The 19,484-nt window shown below is 49.2% G+C and overlaps 2 protein-coding genes across 2 annotated transcripts in view; one reads left to right on the top strand and one right to left on the bottom strand.

Moving 5' to 3' along the window:
• tmem110l (transmembrane protein 110, like) overlaps positions 1-1,497 on the top strand; it is a 10,448-nt gene extending 8,951 nt beyond the window's left edge. The window contains exon 8 of the mRNA XM_060038686.1: positions 508-1,497. Coding sequence (XP_059894669.1) covers positions 508-639 — 132 coding nt within the window. The 3' untranslated portion in view covers positions 640-1,497. The remainder of the gene's footprint in view (positions 1-507) is intronic.
• On the bottom strand, positions 944-19,484 carry itih5 (inter-alpha-trypsin inhibitor heavy chain 5). Its single transcript, XM_060038687.1, has 15 exons — positions 19,109-19,484; positions 18,945-18,989; positions 18,088-18,251; positions 17,336-17,440; positions 15,401-15,675; positions 14,701-14,870; positions 13,547-13,663; positions 11,508-11,679; positions 9,762-10,071; positions 7,639-7,987; positions 7,098-7,476; positions 6,771-6,824; positions 5,531-5,647; positions 4,315-4,695; positions 944-3,696 (listed from the first exon to the last, which is right to left on the bottom strand). Exons 1-15 carry the CDS (start codon positions 19,229-19,231, stop codon positions 3,428-3,430), a joined length of 3,030 nt encoding a protein of 1,009 aa, XP_059894670.1. The 5' UTR covers positions 19,232-19,484; the 3' UTR covers positions 944-3,427.

Below are 19,484 nucleotides of genomic sequence, written 5' to 3'. Positions count from 1 at the left end.
TGACAGAGGGGGAGAGTAAGGCGAACGCAGTGTGGTCACAATGCTGGTGTTGTGATCCACTGCCCTGCGTCTCTCTCTATTCTGGATATAATATTATGGGATGGATTATGGAGCTTATGGATCCCACAGATCATCAGCGTCCCAGCTTTACACCCAGAGATGGGCTTCCAACCTGGGATCTTATTTTACAGACTCTCTGCTGGCTACGCCGTGGGGAAAATGTTTGATCATCGGAAGGAAATGTGGCAGTAGTAATGCGTAAAAGATGTTTCCCTTAAATATTTTAGAAGTTTTTTGATAGTGGAAAATTTCTTAACATGGCTTTGGAATCGCTTGAATTTAATCTCATGCTTACACAACTGTGTGTGTGTGTGTGTGTGTGTGTGTGTGTGTGTGTGTGTGTGTGTGTGTGTGTGTGTGTGTGTGTGTGTGTGTGTGTGTGTGTGTGTGTGTGTGTGTGTGTGTGTGTGTGTGTGTGTGTGTGTGTGTGTGCGTGCGTGCGTGCAGGTGCTGCTGACTGTAGATACAGACACGGAGGACGCCACTGAGGAAGAGGAGGAGGAGGGGGGTGAAGACCAGCTCATCCCCACACCCCACTTCTCTGAGGGAGCCCCCAAACCCAGCTGGGTGGTGGTGTGACCCAGCCCACCCAGTACCACCTGGGGCCCCCAGAATCCACAGGCAATCCTAAGCCCGCCCACTACTACTATAACCAATGAGAAGGCAGCCATAAGAGAACCTGTACCTCTTTGTCTTCTGTCTGTCACTCGTACACACACAGACATCTACAGAGGAATCTCAGGTAGTGAATATTTAACGAGAATGCTGTGATTTATTATTGATTCATTGATTTCCTTTCTCGTTTTAATTTGTCTCCTGATCACCATTGACACAAGGGTTCTTCATAGTCAGATCTGTGTGTGAGAATCCATTTTGAAGGCCCTTCCCCCTGTGGTTCTAACATCCTTCTGACTTGTTTTCAGCGATTGGAAACGACGCAGTGGGCGAGTATGTATCTCAGGTTTTCTTTGTGCCTTTTTTAAACCTTTTTTATCGCTACTTCACCACATTGCCGTGCTCTTCAGGGAACATCACAGTGACCACAGTGGAACGTATCAAAGGGAAGTTCCTCGTTTCATAGGGGCTTAATTAGAGAGCGCACGCCACCTTTAACCAGAGGGGGGGAGACTTGGGTTCAGGTGACAGGTCTGCAATGGTGGCAAAAGAAGGAAAATTCAGAGGACTGGATTCCCAATTTAAATTGTGGTCGTATCGCCTTACCACTGAACTACTAGGCAGGGGTGAAACGTATTAGAGGGTGATCTCCTTAGAGGTGTTTCACATCACAGATCCAGTTCTCAAAGGGCTGTTGGATTGTGATTGATGAAGAGGTAGCCTTCACAAGTCTTCACTCGAATGATGTTACTTTAAAAGCCTTTCCTTTTGCTTTTAATTAAAGGTCCTAGAGAAGTCTATTTCAAACTTTTATCAGGTATGCATTTTGAAATGGATAGATTTGTGTGTGTACACTAGTTGTTGATCAGTTAGTCACAAGAGAACATTAATTGAATGTACATTGGACCTGTACCTTTTAATGACTATAATTGTGGATACAATCTTTAATCTGCTCTTCCTGTCAGCCTCATCGTTTCTCCGCGAAGATTACAAACGCACATAACTTCCGGAGAGTCCATGTGTAGCTGTACATTCTTTAGTTGCTATAATGGAGACTCTTCTCTGCTGTGGCATTCTTCGGGGGGCAAACGGCCACTTTTACAAAGCTGTACATAACAAGGGTGGGCTGTAAAAGTGGAACTGTTATTATGGAGAAATTCACTACACATTCCTGCAACATTCCCTGTCACTGCTTTCTTGATTCCATATTATCTTTTGTTGCTTTTACTTTGGTAGCTTCTCTCAATGATTTGGAAGTGAACGCATCATTAATGCAGAAATATGGTTTGTTTTGTAATAACTGAATACTGGAGCAGTCTAACCAAACTGAGTAAAAAATATATTATTCATCATATATTAATGATGCATATCTTAATTATACCAGTTACATTGATTCCCGACACCTTGCACATTTAATATATTTATTCTGTGATTATTATGCCAATTTTTTTATTGATTATTTGCCACTATATTGAAGGCACATCTGTGATTATTACAGGGGCAATTGAAACTGTATTTAGTCAAATGTTTAATCTTGAATATGTTAAGTACATTAATATCCCAGGTCCATTATTAATTGTACAGTTGGGTAAATATTTAATGATTACTTCATCATGCCCTACAGTATATCAACAATATTTGTGGTATAAACATGTGTAACCAAAATTGAATTGTCTGCATACTTTATACTCCTGTGCTTTTAAATCTACAATGTCCTTTTAAGATCAATGATGACTCGTGAATCTTAATTGCCTTGGGGTATCTTTACCTACAGTATTCATTATCTGCACCTACTATATAATCAACTGTTTACACATTCACTCAACAGTATTCTTGTCCATAAATGTATTGTGAATCCAACTTTTAATATGTGTTTTTATTTTTGGTTTGTTTTTTCTGATTTTTTTGATTTTAAAGCCAGAAAACAGTTATAAACTGTTGTTGAATCAGAGTCTGTGGCCTCGGACCACAATAAGACCGATCAACCGTGCTACTTAATGAATGTACCTTTGGTTTTGAACTTTTGATTGTTCTACGTTGCACTGAAGAGAATAAAGTTCGATTCCCATGTTTTGGTGTTGGAATTCCTCTAGACCTCCCCACTCTACTCACACACACACATACACCTGGGAGAGCGATGATGACAGACACCTGGGAGGGGGGTTGGTTGGTGCTGGGAGGGGATGGGGGGCACTGGTCGTGAGCACACCTGTGGGGGCGGGGCCAGCAGCCTGTGACCTGCGTCTGAAGACAGGGAGGCGGGGGGGAGAGAGGGCTTTGGTCCCTACGTCTGGCATGTTTGGTGTGAGGTTCACAAGCAGAATAAATGAACTAGTTTTGTTTCTGGCTATATATATATATATATATATATATATATATTTATTATTTTACTAGTTTTACACTTCATTAAAAAATGTATTTACAATAAAAAAATACACAAATCAATTCTCACAAAATACTCACACAAAAACATACTTTTGAATTAGAAACAAAAAGGAGTACAGGTAGCAGAGTCTCGGGTGCGTGGGAGAAAACTCGGATGTCGTTGGCCCTACGTGGTAGCCTACATTTACAAAAATCAACGACGCGACGCCGGTGCAATAAAGTCCCGACTGGAAAGTCATTGCCTTTAAATTATTATTTTTTAAAAATCGCGGGTTTAAGTGCAACAAGTACGAGGGTGCGGTTTTCGTCGGACAAAGCGAGGTATTTACAGTTAAAGATCGCGATCATGCTGATCGCCTCAGGCCGCTCACACGTTGCTCCCCTCTCTCCACTCAGCCGTCTCGAACATGTGTGGCACCACATAGTCCTCGTAGCGCCCGTCGATGAGCTTGGCCGCGTTGTTCCGGGCGAACCAGCAGTCCACGCTCTGCGCGCCGCTGTAGATGCGCCGGGTCTTCTTCACCACCGGCACCGAGCGCCGCTTCACCTTCAGCACCGGGGTCTTCCTCGCCCCGTCCTCGGGCGAGCCGTCGGTCAGCATCTCTCCCAGCCCCACGTCCTGGTGCAGGAACTGACCTGGAGGAGAGAAAACGAGTCAGAATCGGTCACAAAGTCGAATGACGATGCATTGTATTGAACATTTACTTAAAAAAAAATATATACATATATCTTTTTAAGTAATTATTGTATTTTGTGCTTTGTTTGTTTTGATTCGTTATTTGTGTGCGAAAAGAAAATCCAGCAAATAAAGTCTGATTTATTTGAGTTTGACCGGAGGCGAATTGTGGTTGTGCTGAATTTGATTAGTTATAATAATCATTTCATCAGCAGAGAAAATCGACCGTGAAGTGAATAAATAATAACCACGCTTTCTCATGAAATGCAAATCCCTTCGAACGCAAGTCAAAAAGAAAATGGTCTACTACATTGACGCATAAAAGAAAGAGGGGAAGAAAAGAGGGACCTAGTATCCCAACCCAGCCGTCGAGCATAACACTGAATATTCTATCGGTCTGTCTATGTTATGTTTATTTATTGTCGTATTTTTGCACTATTTTGTTATTATCTTAGATGTTAAATGTTGCGTGGTAAACATATTAACAGCACATTTGGAGTATGGGGAAACGCAATTTCGAACCTGTCTAACAATAAAGTTCACTTTTGACTTTGACCTTGACCGTGAGCGCTCCCTACCCAGCAGGCCGTGGCAGTCCCGGGACAAGCCCTTGCTGTTGGAGATGTAGAACCCCACGTGATCCCTCTGGTACGGCGCGGGGTTCTTGTAGCGGTGCAGCAGGATCACGAAGGCCACCGTCCCGCCCACCGTCACGGTCACGTTGGCGCCCGCCGCTACCGCCACCGCCACCTCGCCGCTCTGCACGGCCACCGTGGCGTCGCAGGGCAGCACCAGCCGGTCGTGCCCGTCCAGGATCACCTTCTTGGGGGTGACCTCGATGTAGGCGCGGCGGCCTGGGCGGTCCACCACCACCGTGATGGTGCTGAAGTAGGTGCGCTGCTGCTTGTGGCTGCCCGGCGGCGCCGGAGCGCCGATGAGCTTGCCGTTCACCGTCACCCCTTAAGGGGACGAAGGGGGAGGTTAAAGAACTACAATCATGGCCGACAAGTCGCACTTGTATCATTGTATATTGTCTGAGTATTAAAAAAAGTTTTTCAAAACCCATCTCTTCAACATCACTTACACCTGACTAATCTGACTAATCTTTTTTCACCCTCTCTCTTTCTTATTGTCCTATCTTTCTCTGTATTGTTGTTTTGGAGTATTTGTATGTATGCATGTATGTATTGTACGGTCCATTTGTATCCTTTTTGTTTTGTGTTTTTGTAAAGTGTCTTTGGGTACCGAGAAAAGCGCTATATAAAACCTATGTATTATTATTATTATTATGCATGTGGATTTTTGGGGCTTTTTAGGTAGAGGGTCGTGGAGACTGACGGTAGAGTGACTTGAGGGATAGAGGGGATGATATGTTGCATTGGACCGTAGGTCAGAATGGACCCTTGGTTTGGCTTTTAAAGGTGACATATTATACCACGAGGTGTGAGTGTGAATAGCCGTTACAAGCCATTGTAACGGCTTGTAAAAATCGGCCTCTTCTGACATCACAAGTGGGCGTGTCCACCTAGATGTGTGCCGAATGGATCAGTCCACCAGCCTTGTCCAACAGATTGTAACGGCTAATTACATTCACACCTGTTGGTATAACATGGGACCTTTAAGGAGTGAAAAACACGAGACATATTTATCAGTGTCGAGCATAAACTTAAAACCTTTCAGGCTCTCTTTTAACGGCGTCCTTTAAAACAACATGCTCCGTCTCAAAGGGGTTATCCAAAATGGCATTTGGGCTTGAGAGGTCATCCAGGGGTCGTTGCGGGGGGGGGGGGTTACCTGAGTGCTTGTGATCGGAGACAAGGCGCAGGACGTGCCCGGGCTCTCCGTTGATGTTGAAGCACACGGTGAGTTTACTCTGGGGGAACTCCACCACAAAGTGGGGGTCCCCGTCGGCTGGGGGGCGGGGGGAAACAAACATGAGGGGATTAAAACTGGATACACAAGCGGCCCTGAAACATGAACTACAAATAGTCCGAATCCATCCAGTTGGTTTGAAGAGAGCAAAGCTGGAATGACGAGTTTGGTTATTCGTCTTGTAGGAAAAGGCGCTAATCTACTACCCTTCAGATACCATTTAAATAAAACGTCACTCCAAGAAATAAATAAAACATTTGGCATTTTACATTTTACATTTGTCCTTTGACATTTGGCAGTCAACGGCAGTTTGGCTGAGCTCAATACCGGGCCTAAGCAACTTAGACACTGAGAACACATTTTCTCTAATTTGGCCTTGAACTTTTGAAATTCAAAGCCAGAGTCCAAAGTGCTGTGAAGCAGACTAATGGTGTGTCTCAGCGCCTGACCCCAGTGCCGCAAGCACTTCTTCTTACCACCCCGGTCTCCTGAGAACCATGCCCAGAGGAGACGAGATGCTGCTGTTAATGAGAGAGGGAGCGCGGGTTAATGAGGGGGTCATTAGCCGCCGCTAACATGCTAAACCGCTAGCTACCTCCGCAGCAGTCCTCTGTCTTTACACAGAGGAGGAAGCACCAGAAGTAGTGCAGTAGTGCAGTGCCCCACTCCCCTGACTCTCCTTGACGACGTGTTTTCAAGGGTCTCCCCACTCCCCACTCCACACACACACACACTCCCCGCGATGGCCATGTGATGTTGATCGCCGCTACCGTCTGTTTGTCAAGCATCCAAATTACAGACTCTTGTCCTCCAAAGCGTTTAGACCAGAGAGAGACAGAGGGAGAGAGAGCGCTTCTTCTACAGAAGACTTCCACTCTCATCTGTCTTTCATGTCCAAGCCCCCTCCCCACTACCCTCCCACCCAACCCCCAGACTCCCCGAGGAGCTTCAGAACCAACAGAACTAAAAGACAGAAGGACAACAGCTAAAGGCTGCAAGGCCGAGAGAGAGAGAGAGAGAGAGAGAGAGAGAGAGAGAGAGACTGAGAGACTGAGAGACTGAGAGAGAGAGAGAGAGAGAGAGAGAGAGAGAGAGAGAGAGAGAGAGAGAGAGAGGAGACAAACAGAGACAGAGACAGAGAGAGAGAATGCAATGTATTCACCTGATGTTTTGGTGAAGGTGACGGATTTCCTGGCCGGTCTCCTCACGACACCACCTACGAGGAGACAGAGTGCAGATTAACCTCCCCTATTGACAGCCCACGCAGACTGAGAACCACTTATTTGATACACCATCTGCTATCATTATTTGTCTCAATTGGTATCCTGTGTAATCCCAGTGCCTGAGGCACCTCCTGCGCACGTTGGCCGTGGTGATAAAGGTTTGGCCGTTTGTGTTGGATCGGGATGATTAAGGCTAGGATGAGGCTAGTAACATCGACCAATCACAGCCCTCGTCACCCATGACCAGGTAAGACGTATGGCGTTACCTATAGCGTTCCCAGAAGCCGCACCCTGGCTCCTGGCCGGCTTCCTGTTGCCGACCCGGGCCCGGTCTTCCTCCCCCTCCTCCTCCACCTCCTCCTCCTCCTCCTCCGCCAGCTCATTGGCCGGTCCTCCGGGCCCCTGGCTCCTGGAGGAGGAGGGGGCGGCGGTGGGGGGCGGCGGCGGGGCCATGGAGCCGTTGGCCATCACCTGGGGCCGCTCCACGTTCAGGTTGGTGAGCGGCGTGAGGAAGTTGTAGGCCAGCGAGAGGTCGGTGGCGTGCCGCGTGAGACCCTCCCGATCGCCGCTGGTCTGGCTGCGCAGCCGCGACCGCAGCCCCTCCTTGATGCTCAGGAAGCCCCACAGCCGCTCCACAAAGTCCTCCTCCGGCGTGGGCGGCGCCCCCTCCAGCGATGTCGACGCCCCTGCCGACGAAGCCCCTCCCACCGGCCTCGACGCCGGCGGCGAAGCCCCTCCCACCGGCCTCGACGCCGGCGGCGGAGCCCCTCCCACCGGCCTCGCCAAAGACGGCGGCGCCCCCGGGACCCTCCCCCCGCCGCCGCCGCCGCCGCCGACCGGCCCTTGGCTCCTCGCCGCCGCCGCCCGGGCGCGCTCGGCCGCCGCCGCCACCGCCGCCTTCACGTGGCGCTTCGTCTCCTCCTGCCGCTGGCGCAGCGGCACGTCCGTCTCCAGGACGATGGTCTTGTCGCTGCTGCTGGCCGTCACCTGCACGTGGAGGGACCCGGCGTCGCGGTCGGTCAGCCGGCCGGCCACCACGATCTCGGAGCCGTTGAAGTAGTTGGTGAAGAGGCTCTGGGTGACGTACTGCACAGAGTCCTCCGGGTAGTTGATCCGGATGTCCGACAGCAGCGGCGTGCCGATCTCGTCGTAGAAGCTGGGAGCGCAGGGGACGATGGGAAGTACGGTCACACTGATTAATACTTGAGGGGAAATTAAATAATCTCTCAAATAATCTCTTGCACTTTTTCCTTTTATATTGCGTTGCTGAAGGAACCTGAGACTCATGAATTGAATTGCCAGTGACTGCTGCTTGTTATTGTTGTGCGTATGACATTAACCCATATTGAATCTTGAATCGTGAGGGGAGAAAACGGGCGAGACGCATGAGAACCCGCAGAGATCCATCATATAGATGTGCCCTTTGGGGGACACTTTAATCAAAGGTGTCCTACAACACTGAGTGCATGCACACAGTGGGAAACGACCCCTTAACCCTGGCAGCGTTAATGCCATGCTCTCCCCGTTGGTCACACGACAGCTAAAGGGGTCCACGGTTGAGGTGCTCGCAGACTCCCTCAACAAGCACATACAAACACCCACATGAGGCCAGTGTGACATAGGGTTGTCGCTGGCTGTCATCTGACAATTTTTGGTCCAAAATGTGGAATCGCGGTCAGTCAACTTCAGCCACCATTCAAGGTCGGGGGTTGGTGTTTATTGGGGCAGTGTGCGAGCTTGAGGCCTCAGAAACCAAGGTGTTAAACGGAACGATCCGAAGCGCCTCCCAGTTTCTTCCAAGGTTCCCAGGCGATGACAGAGGGCCGGTGGTTAAGGGACTGATGCTGATGCTGGGAGGAGGTTGTGTGAGAGAATGTGAAAGGCGAGCACATGACTGGGGAGCTCAAGTCTGTCTCCCCGCAACCACAGCGTTTTATCTCTCGAATAAGCATCTGATGTTTCACAACAAACAGACACACAAAACATACACTGCCTCGACTGAGCAAATACGTGTGTGTGTGCGTGTGCGTGTGCGTGTGCGTGTGTGTGTGTGAATGTGCTTGTATTTCTGTGTTGATGCATGAGATTGAAAGATTGATTGCGGCGGGGTAAGGAAAAATGTGTGTGAGTGTGTGTGTGTGTGTGTGTGTGTGTGTGTGTGTGTGTGTGTGTGTGTGTGTGTGTGTGTGTGTGTGTGTGTGTGTGTGTGTGTGTGTGTGTGTGTGTGTGTGTGTGGTAAAAAGCGGTAGATTCTGATGACGCCGTGCTGACGTTGATTAAAGAAGAGAGTTGTCAGCACCAGCACATCTAGAGCCGTCTCCTCGCGCCCGCGTGATGAGAGACAGACTGGGATGAGTGTGAGCACACCGAGGTGAATGGTGGAGGGTCCAGGAGGGATTCGCTGCTGCATTAGATATGTAAAACACAAATATGGTGGAGGAGGTTTTTTCCTCAAAGGGAACATTTGTTCCCTTTGAGGAACAAATGTATTTGTTTGTGTCATTGTATTTGTTTGTGTCATTTGATGTCGTAACTATAGAGTAGTTACGAAAGTAGTCACTAAAAAATTGATGAGAAAGTATAGTTCTGATGACTCATTTCAGTAAAAGTCATATTTTAAATAGCCCTGACTCATAAGCACTTCATTGATTGAACAACAAATGACTAAGCCTAGCTGGCTGCTGCCCGTTTGTCGTTCTGCCCGGACGTCCTTCCTACACTCAACATTTAAAAGTGAGTGTAATATCGATTGTACGCTTTCCAAGAAAATGAACAATATGACTGAACATTGAGTCATCATGAGTTTCATGCAGCAGAGACATATCTGCATAGAAACAACCCAGACCTCAACGAACACAATGATTCTCAGACAAAAAAACAACAACCAAAAACCGGGAATCGAACCCGCGGCGCCCGCCCCTTCCCCCTACCCTTTGAGCATGGCGCTGGCGTCGGCGTCCTCGGCGATGCGCCGCATCATGCCGCAGTTCTCCAGCGCCATGCGCTCCAGCAGCCGGTAGTCCACGTCGTTGCCCAGGCCGATGGTGAACACGCAGAACTTCTCCTGCACCGCCTTGCGCGCGTTGCCCAGGATGGCGTTGGACTTGACCACGCCCACCGTGGGCCGCCCGTCCGTCAGGAAGATGACCAGCGACACGCTATTCTGGCTGGCGTCCGGGCCCGCCAGGAAGTCCCGGAGCAGCACCGAGCCCGTCTGCATGGCCTCGTCGATGTTGGTGCCTGGGGGGGGGGGGGGGGGGGGATGTTAGGTAAGGAGGAGTGGGAAGGTATTGAAATGCTTGTGTTTCCCCCCTCCCCCACAGAAACGGCGCTTGTGGATGAGCCTCTTTCTGAATCATGGTAGCAACAGCTGGCCTATGTCTTCCCTCCTACTAAGGTTCCTGGCCCCCTTAATCTTAAAGGTGACTTATTATACCACCAGGTGTGAGTGTGATTAGCCGTTACAAGCCGTTTTGAAAATCTGCCTCTTCTGACATCACACTCACACCTGGTGGTATAAAAGGTCACCTTTAAAACATTTTCCCAAAGAATATCCTCTTGGCGGCAGGTCTAATGACATCGATACGAACCCATTCCTTAAGGGAAATACAACATTTGAGCAACTCAACTTCCCAAGCCAAAGCTCAATCCACTGTATCACAATGGCCTGCAAGCCATCGATGATGGATCCCTAGCATACGTGGCGGTCACCCACTTCATTTACTATTAATTCGCTTGACGGTGAAAAATTGGTTAGGGGTTCAAGTCAATTTACTATGAATTGAATTGTTAGACTTGAAGTGAGTTCAAGACAAAGCTTTTGTTGCGTGTCGTGATGGAAGAGGGGTGGGGTAGTGATGGTAGTGGTAGTGATGGTAGTGGTAGTGATGGTAGTGATGGTAGTGGTAGTGATGGTAGTGATGGTGGTGGTAGTGATGGTAGTGGTAGTGATGGTAGTGATGGTAGTGATGGTAGTGGTAGTGATGGTAGTGGTAGTGATGGTAGTGATGGTAGTGGTAGTGATGGTAGTGATGGTAGTAGTAGTGATGGTAGTGATGGTAGTAGTAGTAGTGGTAGTGGTGATGGTAGTGATGGTAGTGATGGTAGTGGTGGTAGTGGTGGTGGTGGTAGTGATGGTAGTGGTGGTAGTGATGGTAGTGGTAGTGATGGTAGTAGTAGTGATGGTAGTGGTGGTAGTGATGGTAGTGGTAGTGATGGTAGTAGTAGTGATGGTAGTGATGGTAGTAGTAGTAGTGGTAGTGGTGGTAGTGATGGTGGTGGTAGTGGTGGTAGTGGTGGTAGTGGTGGTAGTGGTGGTAGTGATGGTAGTGGTGGTAGTGGTGGTGGTGGTAGTGGTGGTGGTGGTAGTGGTAGTAGTGGTGGTAGTGGTAGTGGTGGTGGTAGTGGTGGTGGTAGTGGTAGTGGTGGTGGTAGTGGTGGTGGTGGTGGTGGTGGTAGTGGTGGTAGTGATGGTGGAGGTAGTGATGGTGGTGGTGGTGGTGGTGGTGATGGTGGTGGTAGTTGTGGTGGTGATGGTGGTGGTCGTGGTGGTGGTGATGGTGGTGGTCGTGGTGGTAGTGGTGGTGGTGCTAGTGAAGGTGGTAATGGCTCTGTCGGTGGTGGTAGTTGTGGTGGTGATGGTGGTGGGATGTGGTGGCGGGTGTTTTGGCGCTCACCGCCGCTGGGCGCCAGCGTGTAGATGAACTTCTTGGCGTCCCTGACGTTGAGGGGCGTGACGGGCACCAGGCGGCCCGGCTGCCACACCTTCACCTTGTTGGAGAAGCTGACGAAGTTGAAGCGGTCGTCGGGGCGCAGGTCCTTCAGGATGGTGAACAGGGCGTCCTTGGTCTGAGTGGGAGGGGCCACAGTGTTACCGTTATGATAGGGGACGAGGAGGAGGGACGAGGGGGCGGGGCCAGTGGTAGAACAGGAAGGAGAGGGGTGAGGAAGATGGATAAAGGAACTAGGGTACATACAAAAGTGAAGACACAGCTGTATCTTCTTTAATATAAACCAGCTCCGACACCAGCTGCTGTCGGTTATCCACTCCTGACTCCCACGCATACTAACACACACACACACACACACACACACACACACACACACACACACACACGTGCAGTTTTCTCTACTTCTCCCTTATGGGAGGTCTCAATTAAAATACTGGAATCATACATCAATAAATTGGAAATGAAATTCAAGAATCAATCAATCTTTGCACTCAACTCTTCATGGAACACACACACACACACACACACACACACACACACACACACACACACACACACACACACACACACACACACACACACACACACACACACACACACACACACACACACACACACACACACACACGTACACAACCTTCCCCCCACACACACACACACACACACACACACACACACACACAGTCTAGCGATTCCATTTGCGCTCGGCACCGCTTCTGCGGTCCTCCTTCTCAGGCTGCTGATGAATCGTGTGTCTGTGGTCGGCCGTGAAGCCCCGCCCCGCACACCGCGTCCAGCGCTGCGGCCGCTAGAAGGTCAGTACAGCAGGGTGACCCCCAGGAGGGGTGTGGGGGGGGGGGGAAGAACCGCCTCTGAAACGCTGCATTGTTCCAGCCACTTCAAGGCACGCTCGTTGTTCATTCGCTCGTTCTGCTGGGGGTTGGGGTCAATAAGGGTGGGGGGGGGGTCAGCGAGGGGGGGGCGGGGTTAAGAGTTCTGCTCATTTCCAGAAAGTTCCATTACCCAATGGGAGGTGACCTTCTTCCCTCCCTCACAGCATGGCCTTCTGTGTGTGGGTGGGTGTGTGTGTGTGTGTGTGTGTTGGTGAGAGTGTGTGAGTGAGTGTGTGTGTGTGTGTGTCTGTGTGTGTGTGTGTGTGTGTGTGTGTGTGTATGTGTGTGTTTGTGTGTGTGTGTGTGTGAGAGAGTGTGTATATGGGTGTATTTTCAACACTTTGGTTTAGTTTGTATTATGCCTTTCTTTAGAGCGTTTCTCTCTCTTGTTTTGGTGTTGAGGCCGTCTTGCCCCTCCTCCCGGGGCCCGGAGGGACCGAACCGGGACCAGGCAGCTGTGTGGATCTGATCCGGGGCCCAGTGCACCGGGGGCCCGGCCCGGCGGGGGGCGGGTGGGTAGCAGGGCTGGCATCTTCATGCTATCATGCTAACGTGGTGGAAAGAGGCTGTAATAGCTGTTCCAGTGTGGGATTAAAGATGTTGGGTTCAATACAATACACCCCCCCCCCCCCCCCCCCCCCCGCCAACCCCCAGCCGCCCCAGCACACAATGTTCTTCCCATAGCCTCATTCTTTCCTCTTTCTCTATTTTGACCCAGCCGCCTTTGGCTTGAGACGCCTCCGTTTTCCGATAAGAGACCAGACAGCCGGTGCTGATCGTGACTTTATCTTCTCTATGCCAATCTCACCCTCAATATCTCATCTGGTTTGTTAAACAACAGAAACTGAAGGTAACCCGATGGGCTAAAGGCCCTGAGCAGCAGACCGGGGAGAGAGAACGTCGCTAATAGCGACATAAATGTTCTTTACACTTCGGTGGCGTCCACCGAAGTGTAAAGAACATTTATGTCGCTATTAGCAACACCTGTCGGTGGACACCACCGTCCGCAGACAGGTGTTCCCCCGTAGAACGCCACAGCAACTTTGTAACCGTGGCAACAAGGCTGCAGCCCCGACCCCCTGACCTCCTCACCTGTCTGATCTTGGTGCCCAGCATAGAGGCGCTGGTGTCGATCACAAACACCACGTTCTTGGGGACCACCGGCAGGTCTTTAGGGGCAAAGTAGTGGACGAAGTGGCCGTTCATAACCTGGAGAAACAAAGAGAGGGCGGAGGCGCACACACACACACACACACACACACACACACACACACACACACACACACACACACACACACACACACACACACACACACACAGATATACACACAAACACACACAAACACAAACACAGATATACACACACACACACACACACACACACACACACACACACACACACACACACACACACACACACACACACACACACACACACACACACACACACACACACACACACACACACACACACACACACATTTCAGTTCTGTGATTTCATTCCCAGAGTGTGCAACGTTTTCTGGCAGTCACGCGAGGCATTGGCGGTTGTCCTGAGAAATGAATTACCAACAGGTGGATGGCTATCAACACAGCAGTTTTTTCCCAGAAGCATTCGGGTGAGTGTGTGTGCGTGTGCGTGTGCGTGTGTGCGTGTGTGTGTGTGTGTGTGTGTGAGTGTTTTGCCTTGCATGTCCACAACCCCAAGAGGGTAAGAAGCTGGTTGTTTCAACCCTGTCATGAATTAATAAAGGAAGTCAGTTTTCATTTGGCTGTTCCCCCCCGTCAACAGGGTCACACTCTAGCCCTGGAATAAGATCCCACGGGGATCTTTAGATACATATATCAGGATATATTGGTGCAATCCCTCTCTCTTTACCACTTTTCTCCTGTCTCACTATACTTGCTCAGTCTAGAAAGGTGAAAAGGTGAACAGCTGTATCTAGTGTATCGTACTATTATATGATATATATACTATTATACATAATGTAAATAAAGATGTGTCACCAAGGACCAGTTAAAGGGTAAGGCAATGCTCAAGGAGGCCTAGTGGTAGAGTGTGAACATCGGGAATCGAACCGCAAACCTTTTGCCTCGGAGACAAACACCCTAGACCTGTCCTATACCATCCTGACCATAGCTTCACCCAAGAAACCCAGCACCATGAAGATATGACTCCTGTTCAACCCTCTCATGGAGAGCTATGGCGGTGAGCTACATGCACACTGTTTGGTGGTCATTCCCACCTGTATGTCGCCGATGCCCAGCTCTCTCTCCACGTCGTAGCGGACCACAAAGTCGCCGAGGTTACCGCTGGTGGCGATCTTGGCCTGCTGGACGATGTTGGGGCTGAAGCTGACCTGGCAGAAGTTCTTGTTCTGCTTGATCGCCGTGGTGATGGGCAGATCAGTCTTGCCTGAATGGATGGATCGGTGTGTGGTGTGGTGGATGAGTGTGTGGGTGATTGATGGGTGGATGGAAAGATGGATGGATGACAAAGAGAGGGTGACATTATAGCAAGGAACTCGATTAAATCCAAGATTCCCCCACACACACACACACACACACACGCGCACACACAAGACATGGCTAATTACTTTTGACAACCCTTACCCCTCCCACACACACACACACACACACACACACACACACACACACACACACACACACACACACAGACACACACAGACACACACACACACAGACACACACACACACAAGTTCAGACACACACACACACACACAAAAACACACCCATCTTCAAACACCGCACCAACTCATAAATATGCACACACACACACAGACACATTCTCACACACGTACCCACACACACACACACGTACCCACACACACACACACACACACACACACACACACACACACACACACACACACACACACACACACACACACACACACACACACGACCCCCCTCACCCCCCTCACCCTTGGACAGGCTGGTGCCGGACCCCGCCCGGCCTCCCCCGTTGCGCAGCGGCAGGACCTCCAGCTGGGAGATGGGGGCGTGGTCCACGATGATGACGTCCAGCGAGAGGCGGCTGATGAGCTGCAGCGGCCGCAGGCTGGTGACGTGCTCGTAGCGGCCCAGCCGGCGCCGCAGCAGCTGCTCGTACGTCAGCAGGAACACCGCCCGGTTGCGGCCGGGGATGACCGCCGCCATGCGGAACGTCTCCGTCTCCGTGGAGCCGTCGGCGGGGGGGCTGGGGGAGGGGGGGGGGGGGAAGGAGGGGGGAGTTAATTGATGGAGCACACTGCAAAATCAGAGTGCTTTGTGTAGGGGAGACTCACACTTTGAAGGACAATCATTGAAACAAGGGATGTTGAATTGAATATAGGCATCGTAAGTGTCCCCATTAGTGACCTCTAGTGGCTACAGTTGTAGCTATAGTCAGAGATAGTTAGTATCATTTTATGTGGGATTTTCCCACAGTCGCGGGGGCGACAAAATTGGACAAGAACAAAACGATTTAGCGAAACGATTGGGGCTAGTACCTTGTGGATGGGAACGTTTTATTCTTGAGAAATTTTCTAGTTTCGTTTTTTTTTTTCTCAAGTTAATATCTGCAATAGAAAAGTTACACAGTGCAGGTTTAAGTTGTTCATAATAAAGTAATCTAAATGAAATGCTTTGCGGGAACAGATGTACTTTTTTTTTTTTTATTATTATTTATTTTTTATCGATCAGTGCACGTTTTGAGGACGTGGAACTGTTCCATTGTACCACTATTCTACTGATGAGGAGACCCAAACCAGAATCTACCTGCCCTTTCTTTCCTGGCATCGGCTCAACTGTCTTTTGAAAGAAACAAGACAATATCAGACACGTTGAAACAGACATCACGCAGAGTGGACCTTTAGCATGATGGAACAATAATGTTATTCAAAGAATCTGTGACTGGAGGTTAAAGACGGAGAAGGCGGAGGGGGGAATATATCCCAGTGGTGAACTCAATGCTGAGGGGAAGAGTGGAGGAGTGGTGGCTGCTGAAGCGCTCTGAGTCTGGGCACCCATCAGGGTGGAGGAGGGAGAGGGTGGTGCTAAGCTGTGGGTGGAGGTGGATTTACGTAATGCTTCGGATTGGGGAACCCCACAAACACACAACATCGACTCCCCTGTCCGATGGTATTACAGTCCTGATATAGTCTAGTACTTCACATCCAATCACAATCAAGGATGTCTTTCTCATAGCAGAGATTTTTTTTCGGCATTTTTTTCCATCGCATCGAAGGTTACACATTCATATGACAATCCCCTTTCCGTCAGAATCAATGCTGTCTTTCCAGACACAACTCGCTCCCACTCACACAAACATGCGCACACACACGGACACATGCACATCAATTTGCACACGTGAGCTAAAGAAAACACAGATTAATCCGCGACACAGTCTCTCACACCCAGACACATAAACAGACATAAACACACACACAAACACATATGTACACATCCACACATACTTGGTGGGGTGCTTATTTGTACCACTGAGATTTTTGGTGTGTATCTAGTCAGCCCATGTTGACAAAGCGGGCCGATAAGAGAGCAGGAACACAGGCTTGTGGGTAATTACAAGGCGACAACAGAGGGAGCGATCAGACTACAGAAGCTCCCCACACAGAGGCTGTCTCCCTCATAACCAGCCACACACACACACACGCACAGGTATACACATTCCACACACACACACACACACACACACATACATAAGCATACATAAGCATACATTCCACACAATCACATACACACACCTGCACATGCACATGCACACGCACACACACACACACACACACACACACACACACACACACACACACACACACACACACATACACAGCATGGTGTCGGTCGAGGACGCCCCTCACCTCCCGTCTTTGGGCTTGGCCGTGCCGGCGCCCTCCGTATCCTGTCTGACCTTCTTCTTCTCCCGGGGCTTGATCTCACTCTGGTACACTCGGCCGCCGACGATCCTGCCAGGGACAGACGGGTGGAGGCGGGGTGACGGAGAGGTCAGAGGTCAGAGGTTCAGACTCTAAAGCGAGGTCTGCGCTGCACCCGCTGTTGTTCCCGTGGGAGGGGTGGGGGCGGGGGGTGGGGGCGGTTTACAAGTGGGTAAACGCTGTTGTTCAGGGAAACCCGGGCTACAGCCCGATCAAAACATTGTAAAACCCCCGATGAGAAGACCGGGATCAGGCTGAATACGGGCTGGGAGCCAAGGATTAGAAGTTAATAGTTGAGGGGAACCTACTTCTACCTGATACGATGTTTGACCTAAGGACTGGACGAGGATCTTTAAGATGGATATGGTGCTGATGGAGGGCATTACTCTGCTGTTCAGTGGGATAGATGATCGTTTTTAGACCCTGAAAATAAATTCAAGATTTCTTCCTTTTGCTTTTATATTAGTGTGTCGATGGAGGTGCGTAGATGTAAGGTTTCAAAATGCATCCTTTTAGGAGTCTTTTAGTTTAGTTCCACTACACCCTCTTATACACAAAGACCACTGTTGAAAAAGGTATAAAGATATCCATCATCTCGATGTGAGCCTAGACTCCACGTGGATGGTCAATATAAACGCCCGTCTGTGACATCGGTTGTGCCGCGCGACGGCTCTTACATGGTGAAGTTGGTGACGTAGGCATCGGCGGGAACGGGGAACTGGAACACGCCCTCGGCAGCGGCCGAGTGCCTGTTGAGCATGGTGCTGTGCACCGCGGTGAAGGCGTAGCGGGAGATGATGGTGGTCTTGATGGACAGCTCCTGGATGTGCGGTTTGCTTTCCTGCTCAGGGAGAGAGAGATTCAAGATAACTCTAAATCTTTAGCAAGAGAGAGAGTGGAGCCTGTAGTGATACTGAGGTAGTTCTGATCACACAATGAAAGGGGATGCCTAGTTTAGATAGTCAAATGGAAGAAGTTAAAATAAATAAAGAAAAACACACTTAGTTGTTTTTATTTGATCATTACTCATAAGTTAAATACTTACATGATGCGATGCTTATTATCTCACTTTTTTTTCTCCTGAGCTCTGGGATGATTAATGTACACCTTATTTGATATTTTTGACATTTTATGTGTTTAATGCACATACAAATGGTGTGTCCCACCAAAGGTTCCTTCACAGGTCACGGTCTGCAAAAGATATGGAACTCCCCTACTTATTGAACAGCTATGATTTGACTCATTAGTGGAAATACAGTTTAGCCAATAAACGTAGGCCTATAGTACAATTATATTTTAGATGGTTTATTAGAGTTATAGGCCTACTTTAGATGGTTTATTAGAGTTCGCGCAATACTTCTGGTGTTTTTTGGCACATATGACGTGCGCCTGGCAGATAGTTCTCGTTACACCCCGGAAAAGTATTTAGGATGACATGTTTTTCCACTTTAAAACGGTTTAACTTGACCCATATTAAAAAAAAAACCTTTTTTTAAGTATTCGTCTTAAGAAAAATATTAATATCTATCTTTACCCTTGCAATGATGTCTTTCACCTGCCTTGGGACCCTCCGTGGAGACTGCAAAGAAAATACAAAAATAATAGGGTATTACTACTATACTATATACTACGAAAAAACATAGCAGTAGAAGTTATACAAATAGCACAACATTTGTCGTGTTTCATGTCCTCACTCACAATGCCAAAATCGAAATCAGATAAATCCGAAAAATAATCGTCTCCAAATTCTGAACCGGACAGTTCCTCCCCTGTAACGCACGAGCTGAAAAATACCAACAGAGTAAAAGTAAAAGCCCGCATCTTGCGCTCTTTTGTTAAAAATCTAAAGATGTGTGGGTCATTATCATCCACCGCGCAGCGCTCCCACTCTCACGCCGTCTGTTTCTCAGACTGACCTAGGTCTTGGATGAGACCGCTCCTCACTCAGAGCCACGCCCACCCAGACCGAGATGCTGTGGGCTCAACGTTTTCGGGTTTACGACATGGTTAACACCCCGAGAGTGAAGAAACCACAGCCCGGGTCATTGGTTAACAGCGGTCGTAATGTCATTGG

Source organism: Gadus macrocephalus, chromosome 19 (assembly GCF_031168955.1).
Source record: "Gadus macrocephalus chromosome 19, ASM3116895v1".
In the NCBI taxonomy this organism is placed as follows: domain Eukaryota; kingdom Metazoa; phylum Chordata; class Actinopteri; order Gadiformes; family Gadidae; genus Gadus; species Gadus macrocephalus.
The sequence above is the reverse complement of the archived record's forward strand: the minus strand, read 5'-3'. Positions and strand labels throughout refer to the sequence as shown.

Excerpts from the sequence above, each read along its gene's own strand:
- itih5 (XM_060038687.1), bottom strand. The coding sequence starts at position 19,231 with ATGCGGGCTTTTACTTTTACTCTGTTGGTATTTTTCAGCTCGTGCGTT. Across the intron at positions 6,825-7,097 it reads GGCTTCTGGGAACGCTATAG|GTGGTGTCGTGAGGAGACCG; the intron begins GTAACGCCATAC and ends GTCTCCTCGTAG. Across the intron at positions 3,697-4,314 it reads GGACTGCCACGGCCTGCTGG|GTCAGTTCCTGCACCAGGAC; the intron begins GTAGGGAGCGCT and ends TCTCTCCTCCAG.